Source organism: Seriola aureovittata, chromosome 7 (genome assembly GCF_021018895.1).
Source record: "Seriola aureovittata isolate HTS-2021-v1 ecotype China chromosome 7, ASM2101889v1, whole genome shotgun sequence".
NCBI lineage: Eukaryota > Metazoa > Chordata > Actinopteri > Carangiformes > Carangidae > Seriola > Seriola aureovittata.
Window position 1 is genome coordinate 24,588,773 of NC_079370.1, and position 18,360 is coordinate 24,607,132.

The following is an 18,360-nucleotide window of genomic DNA, read 5'->3' on the forward strand; positions in this document are numbered from 1 at the left end:
GCTTGGTGCTCCTGGTGTTATTGCAGTCTGGGAAACGATTACCTTGTAGTTAAGGCTAATGTTCACTTTATTAGTGCTTTCTTCAGACAGAAACTCTGGGAAGATATTGTGTTGCAATTAGGAGCATTATTTGTTATATGAGCCTTAAATATAAATACACTATAAAAAGTGATTGCATTAAATAAGAGAATATGTTTACCACTAGTGGTGTAATGATTTTGAAACTGATACAAACGTCCACAATCTTGTGTCATAAGACCAAAAGGCGGAACCGTGAACTGTAGTTGAAAAAATAAGGTCTATGTGTATTTGGAGAATTGTTTCACCCCTATTTACCACTTTATATTGCTTTTTAAATCATTGTGTTTGTGTAGTGAGTCAGTGTGACACAACTAGCTATCATTTAATTTATTTTACTTTGTTTTTTGGGTGCTGAAGCTGTAGACCAAGGCCACCAGATCTGGGTCATTTTCTCTATATTTCTCTCTATGTAATTGCTCTAACCTGATTTATACAGATGGATTTTTTTTATGGGTGTCACAGAAAGTTACAAAAAGGTGTATCACAGTAACTGGGTGTGTGTAATTTCTCAGTGGAGAAAGGTAGGCTTGTATAACTCCATGTTACACAAACTGTGGGTGGTCTCTGTTTTATGTCTCAGGGTAAGGGTGTGCTCCATTTTTCAGACCCTCACCTCTTTGACCTATGAATAATTCCATTCTTATTATAGAAATGATAACGCCACAGAAGGCAGGGCATTTTAACCAGTAAAATCACATATGCAGATCTAGTCAGAATCAAGCTATTTTGAAGTATAAATCTAATTTTCTAACACTAGATCTATTATATCTATAGATCTAGTCTGTTCTGTCTATAACAGATTTTACATGTAGCCCTTTATAATTCTTAAACCAAGAGGAATACTGATCCTAGTGTGTTTCAAAATAATCTCCCCTGCTCTACATAATGTGTCGTAGTTGAGTTAGATTCCACTTGCCCCAGAGTGTGCCGGAACTGGTAAAGTTTGCTTTTATCTTGGTCGGCCTGGGCCCCTGTAATGTGTGGGTAAGAGAAGAATATAATGTGAATAATTGCATAACATGTCACTCACCATGGTGGGGGAGAGAAGAAAAGGAGATTGTCTGGAGAAGGCATATGGTTAGCTAAAAAGAGAATGACCATGCAGATCTTGTAGGAGTGGATCAGCTTGGTGTGACACTTACCATCATGATAATGATTTACATGCGTTAATTGAGTTGCATTTTCTCTTAATCATAACAAATCTTTAGAGAGTAGAGATAATTAGATGCTGATTTGAGATATAGCATCTCAGAGATATCAAGGAGTATGAGTTAAAGTCACATTGGTATATCATAAAACTTAAATTAATATTGAAGAGATCAAAGAATCGCTTAAGATTTTAAGTGGTGGCTTTAAAGTTTCTATGTGTAACATTCAGAAAACCCTTAATAATAACACTGGTGGCCGTTAAGGGAACTGCACTCAGCATCCTGTTGCTTGCACAGCATCGGCCAAAACAGTGATGTTTCCCCACTTTCACTTTCCCCATACACGAGACTGGACATGATTTACCAGCATCATGTTGATAGATGAGGTAACTAATGTTACACTGTTATTATAGTTTGACTATGAACTATAGTTGAGACTACAGGTTATATTTGACTTTACAGTGCTGGGGCTGGTTTTGTTCCACAGGACAGGACTCGACATTAAGGCTTGTCCGCTTGATTTTTTTATTTATTTTTTTCTAACCCTAACCCTTCTAAACGTCTTGAAATGCACCTATGTAGATCAGGGAAATAACTGCACCGTATGGGTCAAAGAGAGAACAAAAAATTTGAACAGCAACTGTGTATACGCACAGACTAAAATATACATACACATTCTTTTCGTCAGTTTTATACATCTCAATTGTTGTGGAAACGGGCACACATGCACAAGCTTCATTTAGACTTCTATGATTATCCATAAATGGATGTAGGTAGAAACTCACTCACACGTGACCATTATGCACAGCTATGGCTTTTTATGGCGCCAGTACCACTAATTAATCACATGTACCTGTTACACATCATTGAAGGATGATCATTGATTAATCATACAGCTCATATTGAAACAGACATTACAAAGTGTTTCACAATTCAGGATCAATTTAAAATTAAGTTTATAATGAGCCTCTGACACTGCAAAATAACACAATCAGTGAAACTACCAAAAACCTAAACAAACTAAATTCTAACAAACAAAATGAAAAAAGAAAATTATATTCACTTTTACCTAGACAAATGACTTTTGTGTCTGGACAAGTGAAAGGCAAATTTACTTGTGCAAAGGACAAATGCCTCAAAAGTTCATGTCAAGCCCTGCACAAAACCAAACTTACATGAATCGAATCACTTGCCAATGTTGACTCTAGTTTTGCCTAGTGTTAGTCACCTTCCCGTTTGGCCAGTTGGGCTTCACTAGATAAAACTGTTTTTTGTGCTTATGTGGAGTTTGTGTTGGGGTGTGTGTTGGTCATTTGCTGACGCTAGCACACTGTTGACGCTGTAGGGGAGCGGAAGAGATGCATTGAGACAAGGCACTTGGGATCGAGCATAAATATCACACCTTTTGAAAGTTTGAAAAAGTACTTTGAAAGCAGTCCAAACCACCCTGAGAAGTAACAGAGGGTTAATCCTTTGCTTCAACCAAACGCAGCTTTTAAAGATGTGTTCATAACCTCAAAAATTTAAGTTTAGTAACATGCAGCATAAAGCAGGTATTACTGACATGCAAACTTAAAATTTTCAAATCCCATTTAAAATTTTCTAACCATAATGATACCTTTTCAAATCTTACCTGTAACCTTAGTTTTATGATTTGTAAATGTGGTGTGCACTCTGGCAATTTGGCCAGGGACAGGCCTCTTATTTCATTGGTTTGTTATGCAAATTTAAGTTAAGAAATGAAACGTCATGGTAACACTGATGGAGATGATAAGAGACTTGAGATCCATGGACAGCGACTGGGTTACAAGGGGTTACAAGGATGCAATTGAAACTATTTGTTTCCTCAGTAAGGCTGACAGGTAAGCTGATGAATGATGACAGTACCTCAGTTGCTTTGGATCCTGGTGTATAGAAGCTATGCAAACGTAAGGCCTGCTGCATTCCACTTGCATGCTCATGCACTGCAATATGGCTTTGGTATTTCTCAACATTGAGGGAAGTCCTCTCCCATTTCTCTCCACTTGATTTATTCTATCTTGGTGGTTTCAGAACATTGATGCTCTCCAAGAACACTTAGGCCTCTACAGTTTGTGCCTTCCAGCTGCATCTCACGTGTGCAATTAAGTTGTCAGAGTAGCCTCAGCCACTGCTTGCACTGTTCTTGGAGGGTGGTGCTTACATCGTTCAAGGGGTGCTTATGTCTTGTATAATGTGCTTAATATTGTGTATTACATAATGGGCAAAGCTCAGAGCAGGGATGGTTCAGTTTCTGACATGAATGTCATTTTTCTTTTCTTTTTTCAATCAGGTCTTGACCACTAGTCGTCAGGAATTCACAAAAAAAAGAAGATAAATATGTCTCTATAGGATGCGCATTCTTTACATTTGTAAAAATCATTAATAGTTTTTTTTATCATGTAGGAAAGTGTCATGGTAGCTGAAATGATGAATTATGTGATAGAGAATTGGCAAATAATCATCTGCTTATTATTTTGATTAGAAAGCTATCTCTGTGTTTTGGAATTCCCCCACGTATGTTATATGTGACTTGAATAAGATGTGTGTGTCGTCGTGCACATGACTGTGTATGTGTATGTCAGGGTTCTCTGTGGAGTATTTTATTGTAGCTAACACATTGCAGTTATTAGCATTAGGGGGTAGCTGTGCCAGTGTAAGCAGCATGCCTCACATGCTCAGCCCAGGCTTGTGGTTAGCTGATGGAGACATCTGAAGGACCAGAGCCTCTCAGATCTAAATCAGGAACAATTTCTCCCTCTTTCCCATTCTCTGTCTTTTGATTTTTTTTTTCCCTCCACTTTTCTGTTGTCTCACTCGTATTTTTCTTATTTTCTGTCTTGGCTTTTTCTTCTCTTAACCATTGTCGCTCTCACTCTGTTTTCACGCTCTTTGCTCTCTTTGATTTTCTTTCCCTCTCCTTTTACTTTGTTTTCTTCTTTTCAACAGTGAGACAACATTTAGGCATGTCAAGTGCAATAATAGTAAAAGTGCCTGAGCAGGGACCAGCAGGAACATGGTATGTTAACATCAAGAGGTCACTGGGCAGAATGTGAATGGGCTCCAATGAAAAGAAAATGGAGACAGCAGTGATCTCGACTGTTCAGCCAGGTTCCAAATTCCATCACGGCACCTACATCAGGACTAGTCACTAGCCTGTCTGAATTCCTGATTTTTTGCTTTTAATCAAGTCTTGGGATTGGAGGTACTATGACTTGAAGAGCACTGACCTCAGCTCTCCTTTTACTTTGTCATGTCTTTCTGCTAACCTGTTTACTGTTGTGGGGAAATAATGAGTAAAAAAGCAATTTTGCAACAAAGAAACTGATTTCATGCATGAATGCACTGGCTTTGAGATTTACCAGATTAAAAGAGAATTATGCACACTTTAACTGGAGCAGAAACAGCTACTGTACACTAAACAAAAGACAGGTTTCTGCTGGCCTTACCTAAGATTTTCTTGTAAGACTAAAGAAAATGTCTTGTATTTCAGAATGCAATAGGTCCACAGTAGCGCTAACATGCACCTAAACAGGTCATGGGTGACTGTAATGGACAATAATGGTGCTGATTATTACTGAGATGCTGTTGTGAAAACCTCTGCACAGCTTTGAAGAGGTTTGAGGAGGGCACAAAGCTTCAGGCTTAGCCCTTAGCTCTTTGCAGTTAAGGTGGTTTTACTGTGTGGCACTCTCATTAACTCTGTTTTGTAAAGATCTTTCCTGTGCCTTGGTAAAAGAAATGCACCACAACCAATTGTATCATATCAGGTGAAGATTATGCAAGGACAATGGCAGAACAAGACGTCCATATGCAATACTGAGAAGTCAGAAGTCCTTATATTACTCCCTGTGGGTCTGGTCTGTAACTGGGATCCCTGTTTGTTGTTATTCTGGGCATGCTTGAGGCAGATATTAAACACAGCCAGTTTGACTTGGGTACAGTGGAGGCATTCTTGGCAGAGACCTTCAGCATGACATCACCAGTGCTGTCGTTGTGAAATAGTTTTGTAATTGTGCATTCTCCTTTTGGCACATGCTTTGGAATCTTTTCCATATCCATGCTCCCCCCTCTTCAATGAACATGTTATATTTTTGAGCTTCTGAAAGAAAGGCGACATTCAATTGAAAAATTAACCTAGTGCTTTCATTGTTACAGTTTGCAGGGATGAAATGTGCTAAGTAATGCTCTCTTCTCTGTTGTGGTTGCAGTGATTATACAGGCATGAAGATTTTGAAAATGACCAATTATAGCTAATTCATTTGAATATAAAGGAAAAAAAAAAATAAAAAATTCAAATAAACCCAGGTTGAGATATGTCTTTATAGACTGTCCTTCAAGGATATTTTGTTAGGATTTGTAAGGATTTTTTTATTTTATATCTGACAGCTGAAAATTAGTTACCAGCGTAGCAGTGTGTGGTTTTGCAAATGTTTTATGAGACTCATGTTAGCTTTCCCTTTGACATCAGGAATCACTGCATTCATTTTAGCTGTACATTTCATAACTGTGCTTAAAATCAGCCATCTTTGCTATTTTATAAAGTTTTAGACTATTGAATGTTTATACATTTTTAAAATGAGATTTTAGTTGCATTATTTTGTACTATTTGATTATTCATGTTCATGCTCCAAAAGATAAAAGTAGCCATTTCTCTTGGTTATGGCTGGGCAGTTAACCAAAAAAATATCAAAACTGACATTTAGAACCTCACATCAACTTCATCTTCCTCATGTTGGTTAATTTGGTTAGTACTTTCCCTAATGTGTGTGTTCATGAACTGTCCCCTTAGTTACTTGCATCTGCCCCATCCAACTAACTTTAGACAATGATTGGTTTCACGTGTTCGATTACTGTATTAAAATCGCTAAGATATGCACTCCTTCATTTGAGAAAATATCAGAGAGGGAGAGAGGGAGAGAGGGAGAGAGAGAGGGAGAGAGAGGGAGAGAGGGAGAGAGGGAGAGAGGGAGAGAGGGAGAGAGGGAGAGAGAGAGAGAGAGAGAGAGAGAGAGAGAGAGAGAGAGAGAGAGAGAGAGAGAGAGAGAGAGAGAGAGAGAGAGAGAGAGATTTTGTAATAAGCTGTTTTCATTGAGATAATTATTCAGTATGTCACACAATGTGATATTCATCTGGGTTCATTTCGGGCTCTAATCCCTCTAGTCTGCCATGGATTCCAGCTGCGCAGCTCTACTGTGCTGTTAGAGTATGGGTCATTATATTTAGGCTGTGTGTGAGATTGTACATCATTTTGTGTGTTGTGTGCAATTATTTGTCTTTAGTGCTGTGTAGTTTGATTGTATCTGTTTACAAAATGCAGAGGATAATAGTAATATTAAGAACTTTCTCAATGTAAGGAAGACTGTGAAATTCTGTCCTTGCAGTTCTGGCTGGCAGCAGCCTTCTCTAGTCTACCTCAGTTTGAGGAGAAAATGAAACCACGGTCTTTAATCATGGTGTAATGGCTTTCTACATTTGTTACAGTTTCATTAAAAACCCATTAGCAGCTAATTTTAAGTTGAGCCGATGGATGTGTTCGAAGCCAAGAACGTTAAAGAAAAGGTCATTTGAGTCAGATCCGATGAGCTCTGTTCTCTTACGTTCCAGTGGGGTCGTCATCAATGGGTCGTGCAGCTTAAGTGTAAAAGAAGTGGCTGCATACCATTTGACATTACTGGAACCATCCCAAACTGTGACTGTATGTTTGAAACAGTGAATCATTTCTCATGTGTCATTCATCTTTGTGCCAGCTGGAAACCATTCTAATGGGAACCAGGGTCATCACTGTTAAAACAAGCTTCAGACTAGCTGGTTATGGATGGGTTCAGAAAGTCTAGAGTAAGCAAAGGAATGAAGATGGTGGCAACGTCAAACTGGAATCAACTGTATAAAAAAGGTCATAGATTACAGACAAAGAAGATGAAAAGAAATGAAGAGGATGATGAGGAGGGAGGAATAAGGACAGGTGATGGAGCAGAAGTTGTGAGAGCTACATGACATGAGGAGAGAGAACACCTAGTAGCACTGAGAACAGAGGCGCTGCTTCAGGATCATAGCAGTGTGCTCTCTGCTGAATGTGGGGAGTGTGTATCTTGTTAGCAGTGAATGTCTTCAGTGTTGTTCTGGAAAAACAATCTGAAACTCATCACATCCACAATGACTCCTAGCATTCCCTTGCAGCCAGTATTAGAGACGTTTCTTGTTAGGTTTGAAGAAAGTTATAAATGGCAAAATGTGTTGCCCGTAAGAGGGAGGGAGGAGGACTGATTGCTGGATCCTCCCCAGGGATGGTGCTCTGCGGGCCCTGACATGGGGGACAGGGTCTCTACTTGTCAGATCCAGTGTGTGTGTCTGTGTTTGTACGTGTATATGAATGATTTGGAGGAGGGGGGGCGTTTTCTGAGATAAGGAGCTATTGGGTTACCTTCATGTATTTTCTCACTTCATAGGCGTTAGCCCTCAACTGTCTGGCCTCCAATCTCCAGGCCTGCTGCTTTGATGTCAGCATGAGTTCACCAGCAGCCTGCAGAGGAAAAACAACAATAACAAAGAGTGTGTTTATCCAGCAATGGTCTTCTGCATGCTTCCATTAATCTGCTGAAACTGTGTGAAATTGACCAGTTTTAAAAATGTTTGGGTTTCAAAGATCAGGCAGTTGCAGGCAGGGTAGTCAGCTGAAATTGAGAAATTGCTTAGTAATTTGTGGAGGGAAAAAAAGACAGTGCCATATTTTATTTTTCAGAAATGTGCATTGGGCAATAAAAACAACTCTGCCAATGCTGTTTTGCTTTGGCCAACATATGTCAAAGAGAAAACCTCAGTTGACAAGAAATTGCTGTAAAACTGTTATTCAGTTATTCACTTTACATGGAGTTATGCATACATTATTTTCAGTAGTCTAAAATAGTTTCAAAATTAATCTGAAACTTTTAAAATATTTCAAACAGTTTAAACGGATGCCTAGAAAACCATATCAATTGAAAATTAAACTGAATTTGGCAACATCAGCTTTATGTCCTATTACTGTCCTCACATCACTGTGTTAAAATTTCTGCTTGCTGTGACCTAAAATGATCCACTCAAAGAAAGTGAGTTATAGCCACTTTGTTTGTACTTGGAAAACTGACAGTATTTGCAGAGGTGCCGTGTCTAATAGCTGGAGGTGGTCGGGTTCAGCTGATGTGTTGAGCAGCTCAGATGAGGGTCGGCCCTCCAGACAGGCTCAACAAACTGCCTCCTGGTCCCCGACTGAGCCAGACGTCTGTAGGGTAGACAGAGGTCAGGGCTGGCTTTCCTGTGCCCTAACCTTCCATGGGTGCCCACTTACCCTCTGAGTAGGGGGTCCAGCTCACCTGTCACTCACACTGCCAGAACCTGCTCCTTTTTTCTTTGCCTCTGTTTTGGTCTCATTATCTCCAAGTCACTCTCACTTTCACAACCGCTCTTTGTCTGACTGTCTCACTTTCTCTCACACTGTTATTTTTTCCACTTATCTCTTTATTTCTTGTCTCTCTTTTAGTTTTTTGCCACCGTCATTTTTGGTCAGCAGCTGAGTTGACATGCCTGCAGGGGAAGAATCCCCCCCCTCCCTGGTCCTTCTGTCTTTCTCTCCTTCTTTATCCCTCCATCCTTCCCTCCCTATCCTGTGCCCTGGTGTGGCATTGAAGGGATCAGTTTACCCGGCAGCAGCTGAGGCAGGCTTCATTTGTCCCAGGGCTTCCTTCTGAAAAGGCATTTTTTGCCCCTGGAGAATTGCTCATTGCCCACACTGACATTGAACGCTTAATTGCGCTACTTCCAAATTTGGCAGTCTCGTCCTTTAGTGCCAGTTTGAGTTGTTGAACTGTTGAAATGCAGTCTTGGCCTGCAGGGCTAGGCATTCCTTTAGGTATAGATATGAGAGTTGACAGGGGAGAGAGACTGTTTCTAATGTGCTCAAGTAGCCTATAGTGACACCTTGACATGTGAGCATGTCTCACTATAAACTTACCTCATCTAAATAATTGTATTTTCCTTTAATGTGATATCTCTAAATATTGTAGATGCAACATTTAAAGTGATGACAAGTTAAGAAATGAAGTGTGAATAATGAGCAACAAATTTGTATCTTATTATTTGCCAATCTCTATTCTTTGGAACCTTGATGAAGTATTTATTATTCCTCCTCTTCTGTTTACCAATTCCCACCACTCACTGATGGGGAAAAACTGCTTGCATAGTGCAGCTCTACCGCAAAGGCCCTTACTGAAGTAAAGTGTAAATATTTCTGCCAGAGCCTCTTTCGTCTCTCATGGCAGTTGCATGTTTACTTTACAGCACTGGGGGATACTTGCTTCTCCGTCAGTGTGTCCACAACTCAAATTATGCAAAGTATGTTTAAAACCTAATCTTCATTACTCAACCGCACAGAGAGAAAGGGGCTCATTGTCATTAGATAGTGTGATAACCAGGGAATGCGTGCTAATTGCATAGGACATGTGCATGTACAATATATACAGCATGTGGCTTGCCTGAAAGGTGTGGCTGTGGGTTTTCATTTGCTCATTTGAGTGTGTGTGAATGAAGTGTGTGCTCTTGGAGTAGCCAAATATATTTGGTTTTGACACCTCAGCGTTTACATTAGTCAGCATGAGGCATGACTCTTGCGACACTCTGCCACACCAATCCCCTGTTTGAATGCTAAACATATGTGATTGCCTGTTTCTTTGTCCGAGTTGTCTGACTGTGGAAAGGTTACAGTGCTGCAGTAACCCCTAATCAATGCCATACTGGGGGTTAACTCACTCAACTCTCTACCTTTTTTTTTTCTATTTTTAGTGCATTATTTTTCTTTTTTCCTTCCTACCATTCTGTGTTTGCAGGCTTATGTCTACTGTTGATATGAATATGTGGTTGTTCAATTATACATAGTAGTTGTAGAAGAGTAAAACTTGAGTCATAGTAGCCATATTATTTCCAGGTGCTTTGATTTTGATGTGAAAGGCTGTTCTTTTCTTCAAACTGATAATTTATGGTTAAAGAGGTCTTTTCTGTAGCTCTGGCTGTATTTCAAATTGGGCAAACATTTGTCATCTGCATGCAAAAACTGATTTGACAAATTATTTGTCCCATAAACTCTGATTATTAACTGGTGAATCAAAAGTTGTGAAAATGAAAGTCCCTCCTAAACCGTTGGAAAAAAGATAACAAGCCTCTGACAAAACTTGTAAACACAATGACCAAGACCCCCTGGTGATTGACGACAATCTGCTAGAAAATTTTTTACATATCCACAAAGTCTGTCTCTATATTTTTAATGGAGCTGCTTGAGGCTTTGTAACATGATGGCATCAGATGTGAGAGCCTTGGTTTTATGCTTTAAGCATAAAAGACTGTTTAAACATATTGATAAAAAATATTAAATGAGAAATGGGAAATCTTTTTGTCCATTTGTGGGTTTTTTTTAAGCATAAGCTAAAACTGTAGTTATCCCAGCAGTAGAACTAGTAAAAGTCCTTGTAAATCAGTCCACAATCTCATGGCCCCTCCACTGTTTCTCCCCATGTCCCAATTGTTTTAATTGCACCTCATGTCACAGAGCACCGACTAGGCTGAGGCACCCTACAAGCTGAACCAATAAATAACTTCCTCAACCAGAACCATGGCTCATTTTGTTTATCTACAGGCTCATCTCTGAAGGGGAAGTCCATTTAATCGTCATTCCTACACACACATAAACACATACACACAGATCTCCTACTTGCATTCCTGAACTTAATAGGCTGCTGGTTTCTGAGTGCAGGTGACATGTGCTGTTGTGGAGGAGAGTCTCACCCTTCTCATCCAAGGACCAGAGTTTATTTGTAGAGCCCATGGAGATGGTTGTTTAATGGGGATGGGAGCAAGGTTAGTGGTAAGGTCTGGTGTGAGGGGGGACTCAAAAACAATGGTATATGGTGGATACTCCCCCAATTACTCCTCTGGACATTGCACATACAGCAGTGCAGGTGAACAGATACAGATGCTTGCATGCCCACCAATAATTTGATTACCTCAGTAACCACATAAAGTTTATAGGTAAATTTTTCCTCTGAACTAGAATTTACAATATTTGTTTGATATTCATTCTTGCTCATGTGTGCTGAGATATGTGTGAAAATTAGGGATTCAACTGTTTTTTTTTTTTTTTAGTAATGACTAATTGAAATGAAATAGCTCCTCAACACAAGAACAGTAGGGTTAGTTTGACCATAAATCTCTGTCATCTCTATAGTGCACATGCAGAAAAAGGAAACTAGACGATGGTTATATATGTCAGGATTAATTTGACAGATAGCGCAACAACTGAGTACTCTTAGTCTGATTGCAACTTGGCTATCAGACTTGCAGCAACCTAGCTAAGACCATCACTCTTTATTGTATTATTATACAATTTGTGTGCATTAAAAATGAAGTACTATTTTAATCTGGTAATAAATGAATAATTGCCAGAACAAATTGAAGTTCTGTAGAGCTCTGTATTTTAGAAATTCACTAAATATCCTCATGGGTTTTCTTGTTTGTTTTTTCTTCAGGATGACCACGAGAGCGGCTCTAGCTCCACCAGTCGCAGTGTCTCAGATAGCTCCAAGGCTGTGGCTAAGCCCCGCCGCCTCCAGCAGGCTACCCCCAGCGACCCAGACCTGCCCCCAGGTAAATGATGGCCCTGGGGCCACTGAGGCTATTCTGCCTCCCTGCTTAGAGAATGACCACCTGGGCAGGCTTGGCCTCAGTGGGGGAGGACAGGGCCATGGAGTGAGACTGAGATTAGCACCTATTTACACACTACTGAGAAATCTTGGTTTTGTTTCCTAGCCTCTTAGAATGCTTAATGACAGAATAATTGCATAATTGGATTCTTGGCTTGTTAGTAGCCCACTGCCTGCATAGGTCATTGTCAGTGACCCAAATGTATGTAATACGTGTTTACACTGTGAGAAATATTCTTTATGGGGTGAACTGTGTAGCACTACCTTTTTCACTATTGTAAATCAGCCAGAGAGAGAGCACGGGGGATGTGTCTCTGATAAATCACATAGTGATGGCTCTTATCAACAAGACCACTTGACCACATGCCTCCTACAGGGCCATGGATTCCATGCCTGCCTTACTCCAGCACTTTACAGCACCTCACAAAGAAGGGCCTTGTTTGATTGGGGATGGATAATGGTCTGTTAAAAATATTTATGACCGCTTTTTTTCATCAATTTGTAACTGTCTCTTAGAAAGAAACAAGCATACACAGACCTCATACTGGCCAGTAAACATTTTTCTTTATGTTTATGCTGTCACAGACATCTTATAGAAGTGTAAAAGCATGCAACTTCAGTAATCTTACTCAAGAAACACTTCATAAAAGGTATATAGCAACCTCTCAGACAAAGGTTTGTGGCAAAATTAATGAAAAGTTCTACAAACATGGAAAAACTGCAAAGTAAGAAAGACAATAGAGAGAGGAGACTAAAATATAAAATATTTGGCATTTAGAGAGAAAAAAAGGAAGAAAAAAAAAAAAAGAAAGGAGATAGGTGGGGGTCTTGAGCTTTAAGATCCAGGTCATAGGCACCCAACCATAAGGCTCACTCCCAGAGCACTTGTATGCATGAATGTACGAACCTACCCTCCTATCTGGTTGTATCTGGGGAGGATCATTTTCCAGGCCTGACATGAGATAATATCTCTCCCCAGCTGTTAAAGCAGGGCGCCTCACACCTCAGCATCTCCCTTTGGACCTGCCTCTAACAGACGTCCAAGGTGTGTGTGTGTGTGTGTGTGTGTGTGTGTGTGTGTGTGTGTGTGTGTGTGCGTGTGAGAGAACCTTTGGGTGGGTGTGTGTGTGTGTGTGAACCTTTTGGGTGTGTATGTTTTTAGTGCATCTGTGTTAAATTGTGTGCACACCTCACGCTGTTCCAGCAGTGGACCTTGTTTCAACCCATTATAGGCTGTAAAGACAACTCTGGGGTCATAGGTTGCAGCACCTCAATAACAGTGAGGAAGCAGATGAATGCTGTAATCCCAGCCTTCCTAATTAAAAGGTAGAGGTTAAAAGGTAGATGAGGTAAAACTAACCTGCTATGACTCAGACAGAGGATATTTTGCTAAGAATAAGATACAAAACAAACCTGTCAGGAGTATTTAATGTAGTTAAGGATGTTTGTGAGGGCACAGAACTGCAATATATGGCAGCAGACATGGGTAATTTTTTAGACATTCATTAGTCTCATGAGTACCTCATTTGAGACTATTTTAGTCCACTGGTATGGATAAAGATGTTGTCCTCCTGTGATGACAACAATTGTACTATAGGACTGATCATGCTTTTCGTTATTTGTTTAAGGGTTACACTCCCAATTTTGTATATCTTGTTCTTGTTTCTACATCCTACACAAGTTGCTTTGGACAAAAGCATCTGTCAAATGAACGAATGTAATGTTGTCCTGAGACCTAGTGCATTTCAATATCTGCCAAAGAAAATATCTGTTACCTGTATGGCCTTGTAATTTAACCCATACGTATATCTCAAATACATTGAAATGCATACCACTACCTCCACTGTCTGCTGCAGTGTTTGTTTTGATACTACCACTAATGAGGTCTGAAGAGTTGCCAAAGCTAAATCCTACACATTGGGACTTTTATGGATCCGCTATCAGCTGTATAAGCCCAATCTGTTTCAGAAAGCTATATTTTTGAAATAATGCTACATATTTTTCAATGCAGAGCAATTCATCTGTCAAAAATATTGTAATTACTTTAGTATTTCAATGTAGGCTTACTGTGGGGTATGTGTGCACTATGCAGGTACTGAGCAGCATTGGAGGGTGATTAGGACATTGCTTTACTGGCCTCAATCCGTATTTTTTTAAGCCACATGCGTCCCCAAATTTAAGGTTAGTTGCACTTCAGTACATCTGTCTCAGAAGGCGATGATCAATACAAGCAGATGCATGTGGATGGTTCGTAGGAGAGTGCCATTGTGGGTAGATATGTAGTATGTGTTAAAGGTAAGTAAGTAAAGTAAGATTTCCATGTATTATTTAATTATAAAGGAAGTCTAGGTGTTATAGAAATACTGTGAAAGTATCAGTACTCAAGCCATGGAGAAATGCACATAGCTCATATTCAGAAACTGTGACTTCTGTAATTTTGCGATATCTCAACTATGCAGTCACCACCCTCAGCAATGCCTCCAGCAAGGCCCACCTTATCCCACCGTGTGATGATTCGGTCGCTGAGCTAGCAAGCTACAAGACAGAAAAATGTACCTACCCAAGGATAGTGATGTTGGAGACCAGTGGCTGAAGTTTATTTTCGGAGTCTTTTAGTCCAAATTTTACCGTCTGTTTGGCTCATCTCAGCGCTGACTGACAATTGCATGAACATTTACCAGTGAGTTTTTGCCAAGCTATAGTAGTAGGCTGCTGGTAGACTACTTGGCCTGACTGTGTGTCTCCCTAAGGTCAGCCAATCAGAAGAGAGGCTCAGAGATGGACACAAAATGCCCTGTTCTTGCTAGAGCTCCAGAGAGAGCTTAAGATGATTGATACAGCTTCTTATGGATAGCAAAATTTCAAATGAAACAGGAAAAATGTAGAATATGGGTCCTTTAAGCAAGATGTGTCAACAGTGAGTCCTCTTTGTCAGCATCAATGTCGACTAACCACTGTTTTGAATCTGCTCCTCTCCCCTTTAAAACAGCCAAATCAAAACACAGCCGACACTAAAAAGCAAGCCACCAGCAATTATCCAGTCATTTGGCCCTAAGCCTTCACATGCTGACTGAATTTATCCTCCCTGTTCTCCCTGTGGTGGGAAATAGAGACGTTAATTCATATGCCATTGGATTGTTAGCCACACAAAGACCAAACACCAAGTGCTTCCACCTTGAGCAATTCTGTGAGTGATTATGTTTACCACTACTTTGTGGGGGTCCAGTGGTCACCGTTTGTGGGAACCGCATTTCTGTGTTTCAGGGGATTCCTGTTTTGTCCCTATTCACACTGTTGAAACCATGCTTTGTTTTATAGGTGCTCAAAGAGATTTAATAGGGGCCAGTCTTGCTTTTAGTCTAGTTTTAGCCTGCTACCTGTGAGGTGGTTGGATCAAAGTTGTACTCAAGATTTGCAGTTTCAAAGCTGAATTCTCCCTGAGGAGCCACAAAAATATTCTTTTCTGCATTAGGACATTTAGTATGAAATGTCTTTACAGTATAACAGTCTCTCAAGGCAAGGAAAGCTGGTATTCATGATGATAGACATACATGGGGTTTGTTTGCCTTGTTAGAGGATCATTGTACATTTCTTACCAAATTATTTTTTGTTATGTGATAACTTTTTATTTTAGAGATTTGATTGACACATTAATGGACACTCTGCATCTGTAGGCATCATATTCATTTATATAAGTTGTTTCACACCTACATACTTTGTGTACAGTTATCCAACAGTGTTTTATATCCACCTTTTCCACTAGGAAAACTTGAGCATTTGGAAGCCATTTCTTCTGTTTTTCCACATTGAAATTACAGCCTGAGCATAAATGCATACAGCTAAATTTATGTGTCATTGTGTCCAAGAGTTGTGCGTGCATGCATGCATGGTTATGTAAGTACGCATGTGATTGGAGGAGATTGAGATTCGGTATGGACTGAAATGCAAACACACTCCTGAGATAAATCTATGGTTCAGTGCTACTGCTGTCCTGGTACTGGGGCCTTTGCTCAGAAGCTAAATAAAGCAGCTGTTCTGGTATTACTGGAAAATGCTACTTATGGATAGAGAATATCGCATACTGGTAAAAGCTGGAGCTTTCTCCAGCAACAGCTTTCTTCTGCTCTGGAGACCTGCTGTACCATGCATGGTTGGGTTCTGTGAATCTACCGTTTTATTATAAGAAGTCCTGGAGTGAATTGAATGGTTCACATAATTAAGTAAGTTTTACTGGTGATAGTGACCTTGTAATAACATAGGCTTGTGGTGTTTCCACAGTCCTTACCATTATGAAAGTGAGATCCTTACGCTGCTATGTTCCCTTTATTTTACATTTTACAGATTAAAGATTGAAAAGGGATTTATAGAATTTTGTGAACTATATTCAACACTATGTCCCATGCTAGCTATTGTATGTGTCCTTTTGGTTACATTACTAACTGTGCAAATTACATTTCAGAATAAGACCACAGGACCAACTTACAGTATATTTATTGTCTGATGGACTTGTCTTTCTTTCTCTCCATGTCTAATAACTGGCAAGGCTAATAGCTGCTAATACTTTCCATATACATGAAAAATGGTGAGCATGGACACTATAGTGTTTCTTTCCTGTATTGCACAAAAGAGAGTACTTGGCCTGTTCTGAGATCACATAAAGGAGCTGGTTTTTCCAGTCATTTTATGGTTGAGCAGTTTTAAATGGGCTCCTTCCCTGTGGGCCGCAGCACAGGTGCTGGCTGTGTCAATTGTTTACAGAAGTTCAGAGCAGTGCGATGACTCGCAGAGAGACGGATTGGGGCCCTGGATTTGGTGTGGGGCAAAAATAGGTATAACAAGTGTAAGAGAGTGCAAGAGAAAAAGAAAGACACCCTGACACGGGCAAATTAGATCCAGAGAGGGAAATAGCAGGGGGTAAAGTGCTGGTTTTACTGCCCAGGCTGCAGGTGGGATAGTGGCTTTCTTACTGACCCCAGATGTACACACGCACACGCACACGCACGCACGCACACGCACACACACGCGCACGCACACACAGCCACATTCATGCATGCAAGAAAGCAGCCAGGCACCCACTCAAACTCAGACAATCACATACATGCATGCAAATCCACAAACAAATATCATGAACATGCAGTGTGTTTATGAGTTGAGTTTATGTCATCCTCTCTTACTGCTGCTCTGTTTGGTCAGGCAGCAAATTCATGAGAATTTTGTCAATTGGATTATGCTAATGCATAGTTGGGCGTGTGTACAAGAGACCTAACAGTTAACCAATTCATATAAATATTTTCATCAACAGAACCATTTAGTTCTGCCTAATTATCGGTTCTGTTATACCCTGGGCCAGGCATGTAGATACAGGAAGACAAACATTTGGTTTGGAAAATAAGGGAAAAGCTTTAAAGGTTTATATGTTTTAACTTGTAGCGACTGTGTTTAACAGTACATGGGAGGAATGAATAATGCCATTGGTCCTGTGGTTAGGAGAATTTATTGCTGTATATTTTCATATTTTATGGTCGAAACTCCCCTGTCTGTAATATTTTAAGTTCTTTCTTACTTTGTTGAGTAATAACCTTACCATGTATGTTTTTCCTGTGAAGCTTCTGTTTCTGGGCGTCACTGTTGCCACAGGAGGTGCTGCTAACATTGCAGGATGGCTCCCCCAGCTCTGTTGAAACCCAATCTATTGAACTGCTCTTTTTCTCCTGCTTGCTCTTGGTCACTACATCCCTCTGCTTCTTCACTACAAAACCCACTGCCCCCATCACCTTTCACCCTCACCATAAAAGCTATTTTTACATTCTATATTCTGTTTCTTTCCATTTGTACAAAATTGATTTCTCTAGCCCTTGCACTCCATCACTTGTCCAGTCATTACACTATAAAATTAATGTGCATTTAGTGTTTTTCACACTGCATTTGTGATTTCTTTTTTCTTTTTTTTTTTTTCTTTTCTTCGTTGGCATATTGCATCGTTCATTTTGAATCCTGGCAGACCGGAGTTTCTTTCATCCCCTAATAACTCTATCCTGTACAAATTTCTATAAAGTCCTGTATTCTGTGTGTGCTGATGCAATTAAACTTGTGTATGTGAACACACAGGCTCCTCAGTGGTTAAACAGGCTTGGGAGGGATATGTTTGAATCGGCACGTGCATAGTTTTGGATTAAACAGGACTTAGCATATGAGAGGATAGCCCTTCAGAGACAGATTCATAAATTCACCCAGGATTTGTAACACTGCTCAGGCAGGGTGAGGAGTAAAAATGTTTTCTTATGGATATTTAGCTCCTTTAACTGTATATGTCCAAGGGATAGACTGTGGCGAAAAATAACATGTCAGGACCTCCTCTTATTTATGAGCCCTTGAGGATGGAAGGG

At 40.0% G+C, this 18,360-nt stretch overlaps 1 protein-coding gene across 3 annotated transcripts in view; it reads left to right on the forward strand.

The window, feature by feature from the left end:
* Nucleotides 1-18,360, forward strand: part of LOC130172703 (intermembrane lipid transfer protein VPS13B-like) — a 322,841-nt gene that overhangs the window by 10,082 nt on the left and 294,399 nt on the right. For all 3 annotated transcript variants that reach the window (XM_056381575.1, XM_056381576.1, XM_056381574.1), the window contains exon 4: nucleotides 11,801-11,918. In XM_056381575.1, coding sequence (XP_056237550.1) covers nucleotides 11,801-11,918 — 118 coding nt within the window. The remainder of the gene's footprint in view (nucleotides 1-11,800; nucleotides 11,919-18,360) is intronic.